A 4,054-nucleotide genomic window follows, 5' to 3' on the forward strand; every position below is an offset into this window, starting at 1 on the left:
GCCGACATGCTATTCCACATACCAATTGTGTCATCTCAATGTTTTTAGGTTAAGTTGATGTTGGTCAATTTGTTATTCTTTTTGAAAGTTCAAATCTATTTACAATGGTGAATTGCTCTTGGTCCTGCCACCCCATAATTTTTGTACCTTTAAGCATCGATGTATGCATCGGTAGATATGTTAATGCAACATCGATATCACAATCTATATAGGCATCGATATACGTACATAGTGACACAGTTGTTAATGCCGATATAGACATCTATATTGATGTTTTGATTGCGATGTAGATATCGATAGCTTGCATCGATGCCCCGAGGGAAGCAAACTTTGTTTATGTGCATCAGTACAGGTGTCACAAGTGTCGAGAGCCTATTATTTTTCTCCCTTCTACTTCATACTCTAATACTATCCAAGTTCACTCATATTATTTCTTTAGCTACTCATCTTGGTACCAAATGGCTGTAGTTCACTCCAACATTAGACTCTCCATGAAATAAATCCCTAAATAATTTCTTTTTGGCATGTAATTAAATTGTAATATAATTTCTCTCCAGTCACAATTGTGAGTATGGCCGTAATTGTGATTGTGTGTGTGTGTGTGTCTCTCTTTGGAAGTGTGGGGAAAATTGGTCCAATCCTAGATTTTAAGCATCTTCTGGTAGTTCCTTTGATAGGCTTTTTGAATTTGGTGACAAGTTTTTACTGGTATGGGATTTGAGTTGGGGTTTGAACCATAAACCTCGGCCATCCAAAACCAGCCTTCTTGAAGACCCGTGCCCAACTGAAGTCAAGATGCAAGGTCCATCTTTTGCGAAGTTCCACCTTCTCAAAGTATCGAAGTGGAGGCAATGGGACAGCTGGCTCTAGAAGTCTGAAGTGAAAGTCAAATGATGATGGGTTGGGAAGTGTGAGAGAGGCAAGAAAGAGGCAGTTTGTGGCAAGTGGGTGATCGTGGAGGAGGGGAAGAGCGGGCTTTTCTGCACATGGGAATGAGTGTGTGTGTGTGTGTGTGTGTGTGTGTGTGTGTGAATGTGAGCTGGGAAGGTTCAAAGGAACGTGCGCATGGATAAGCATGCCTGCGGCACTATAAGAGCTCTTGGGCTCCGTAGTATGGAAAGAGTATTCATTCACAATGGCGGCTAGGCAGCTCATCTCTGTAGTAGTACTGCAGGCTATGGTGCTTCTAAGTATGGCGCACATGAGTAGGGCGGAAAGGCACGAGTCGTCCAGAAAGCGGCTGCCCTGCGGTCCGAGCACGTTCACATTCTACCTGCACAACACGGTGTACAACCCCAACGTGGACAATCGCGACTACTTCAACTCGGTGTATGGGCGACCGCCCAACGTCAGCTTCGCCAACCCTTTCTGGTTCGGCGTGCAGAACACGTTCGAGGACCCGCTGACGGCCGGGCCGGCCAACGACTCTAAGTCGCTGGGCAAGGCGCACGGCTTCTACGTGCTGGACTCCTTTAAGGAGTTCATGCTCTTCCACATCTTCACCGCCAACATCACCAGCGGCCGCCACCGCGGCACGCTCGACATTTTCGGCCAAGTGCGCGAGGTCGACCCCGTTCGCTACCTCTCCGTCATCGGCGGCACCGGCAGCTTCCTGGGCGCCCGCGGCCTCGCCTCCTGCAAGCTCGTCCAAATTGACCGCGTTCCCCCCGCCAAATGGACCCTCTCCTTCGACCTCGACCTCTACTACTAGCTAGCAATATCCTTCTGCTCTTCTTGTACCACTAGCCACTCACCACTAGCCTACTCTTCTTCCTTGTTGCCAAGCTCTATAATAACCCATGGGCCAATTTGCATAAGCCTCAGGGCACATAACCAGTCTCATCCACCATCCATACTGCTCTCCTAATTTCACTTCGACCTCTATGAGCCTACTAGCACTCTTGTCATACCCACTCCCAAGTGGTTAACTTTCGAGCATTAATGTCTACATGGCACTAGAGAAAGTCATTGAATTTTTTTATCTTGGAATTTTAAATGGCGAGCACTTCTTCCATATAAACAAAAGCCCTTGAAGTTTATCATCGCCCCACCCACTGATCACCCCTTCTTCATCACCACTAGCCTACTCTCCCTTGTGGCAAGCTTTATAGTAACACATTTGGCACCCCTAGTTTGCCTAGCACTACTCGTTAGGCCACCTAACCAAGCTCACCTATATCAACTGCATCCACCGTGTACAATAGTGTATCCTCTGCTCTCACATATACCTCTACTTGCCTTCTAGCACTCTTGTCCTCACCTCTACTTATTTCACCATACCCAGTCACCCCTTCTTTCCTCGCTCTAACATATGCAACCTTGCTAGAGTACCCCATGGGCCACCCCTAGTTCTTCGGCTAAACTAAGCATTTTCTAGTCCTTTATCCACCTAGCCTACCCACCCATGTCTTCTAGTTCTTGTCACCTCTTTGTATTGATGTGAAATAACTTCACCCAAAAGGAATTCGAGAGGGATGTGCTTTAATTTCTATATTTAACTCATCCAAAAAAGATAGATATGCTTCCTTCTATTAGGATCCATCATTTCATCACTTCAACAAATAATCAATCAAATTTCTAGTATCAGATATATATTGTTGTTCTTAGTTTTTATCACCACTTTTTCATGGCTTTGGGCACTAATCTATACCAGATTATGACAAAAGAAGTAAGCTTCCTCCTAGTAGCCAACGACAATCTAAACCAATCATCAAGTTCTCTTAGATATGTTTACTTCTACTCCTCACAATCATATCATAGATAAGTTGCTACTCCCCTTGCAAGTGTTATATTTGTGCCAAGCTTGTATATGCTACTCTGTGTCAACGTTCTTGCGGATTTTGGATCTCTATAATTGCCAATTGTTTGTCTAAGAACTATTTGGATCCAAATCTTCTCTTATTTGAGCAATTGTTTCCCCAAGATCCCTTGGAAGCACAATCTACCAAATAAGTTTCCTCCAATCTTATAGTCTTAGATTCTGTATGGCTCAAAATTCCCTTAATAGATATTCAAAATGCTTACTCCTTAGAGTTCAAATCAAAACATGTCACGAGCATGCAACCTGAGATATTTTCATTCTTTTCTTTCATATGCTCATGGATTGTTTCCTTTTGGAGTTTTAGCTGGGAAAAATTATTGAATCAATCCTTATGAGAGAGCATTTTCCAAAGAACATCTGGAATCAAGCATGTATGTGTACAAATAAAAAGTCCAATACATTGGTTCTAGATGCACACATAGTGAGCTGCACATGATAGGTGTCTCCAAAACAAGTAGAACTTTCATAGTGATGTGCTCTTTGTAGTGCCTACATAGGGGTATTATTGGCATTTGAATGATCAAATTTTTGTGGATCACGATCCATGTGACAACTCTAAATGGCATAAGGTTGACATCATAGCTTTTAATGGGTCTTCAGAGCATGATGATGAGGTCTAGTTCCAAATGGAACATTAAAAGTTTGTTCGCTATCCCTTCAAGTCTAATATAATGGGAAAACAATAGAGACTAGGGTGAAGTTAATGTAACCCTAGGATATTTTGACCTGAACGTCTCGCATATCGTATACAAAAGGTTGTGCTTGCTGACCTAAGTCTCATAGTCAATTATGGATGTATGGCATGAAAAAAATTCAAATAGGAGAATGTCCAAACCGGTTAAAACTAAGGTGTTGGTGAAAAATGGTACTTTTTAACTTTTACAGTCTATAATGACATGCAAAGTATTATAAGATTTGGCATATATTAGTCAAATCAAATCATAAGGACAAATTTTCCACTTATGGTGAAGGTGACCAAAATAGGGTCAAAGATGACCATGGCCATGGGTCACCATGGATCTAATTAGGCATAGGAATACATTTGGCTACATCATGATCCACTCTCTACCCTGTATTGAAACTTTGACCCCATAGATCTCTTTCAATGACAAATGTTTTTGGCTTGCCCAAAGGATTGAGGCCTTAGAGAGAGGGCATCTCCTCATGAGAGAGAGAGAGAGAGAGAGAGAGAGAGAGAGAGATTAAGCCCATGACTAGTGCTAGTCGCATTGA

At 42.8% G+C, this 4,054-nt stretch overlaps 1 protein-coding gene across 1 annotated transcript; it reads left to right on the plus strand.

Moving 5' to 3' along the window:
* Window positions 1–1,135: 1,135 nt before the first annotated feature.
* On the plus strand, window positions 1,136–2,911 carry LOC147460735 (dirigent protein 2-like). Its single transcript, XM_086499395.1, has one exon. It carries the CDS (start codon window positions 1,136–1,138, stop codon window positions 1,709–1,711), a length of 576 nt encoding a protein of 191 aa, XP_086355521.1. The 3' UTR covers window positions 1,712–2,911.
* The last annotated feature ends 1,143 nt before the right edge of the window (window positions 2,912–4,054 follow it).

The sequence above is a fragment of the Adiantum capillus-veneris genome, chromosome 3 (assembly GCF_014529385.1).
Source record: "Adiantum capillus-veneris isolate H3 chromosome 3, ASM1452938v2, whole genome shotgun sequence".
Classification (NCBI taxonomy): Eukaryota; Viridiplantae; Streptophyta; class Polypodiopsida; order Polypodiales; family Pteridaceae; genus Adiantum; species Adiantum capillus-veneris.

Coding starts and splice junctions, on each gene's coding strand:
- LOC147460735 (XM_086499395.1), top strand. CDS start 1,136: ATGGCGGCTAGGCAGCTCATCTCTGTAGTAGTACTGCAGGCTATGGTG.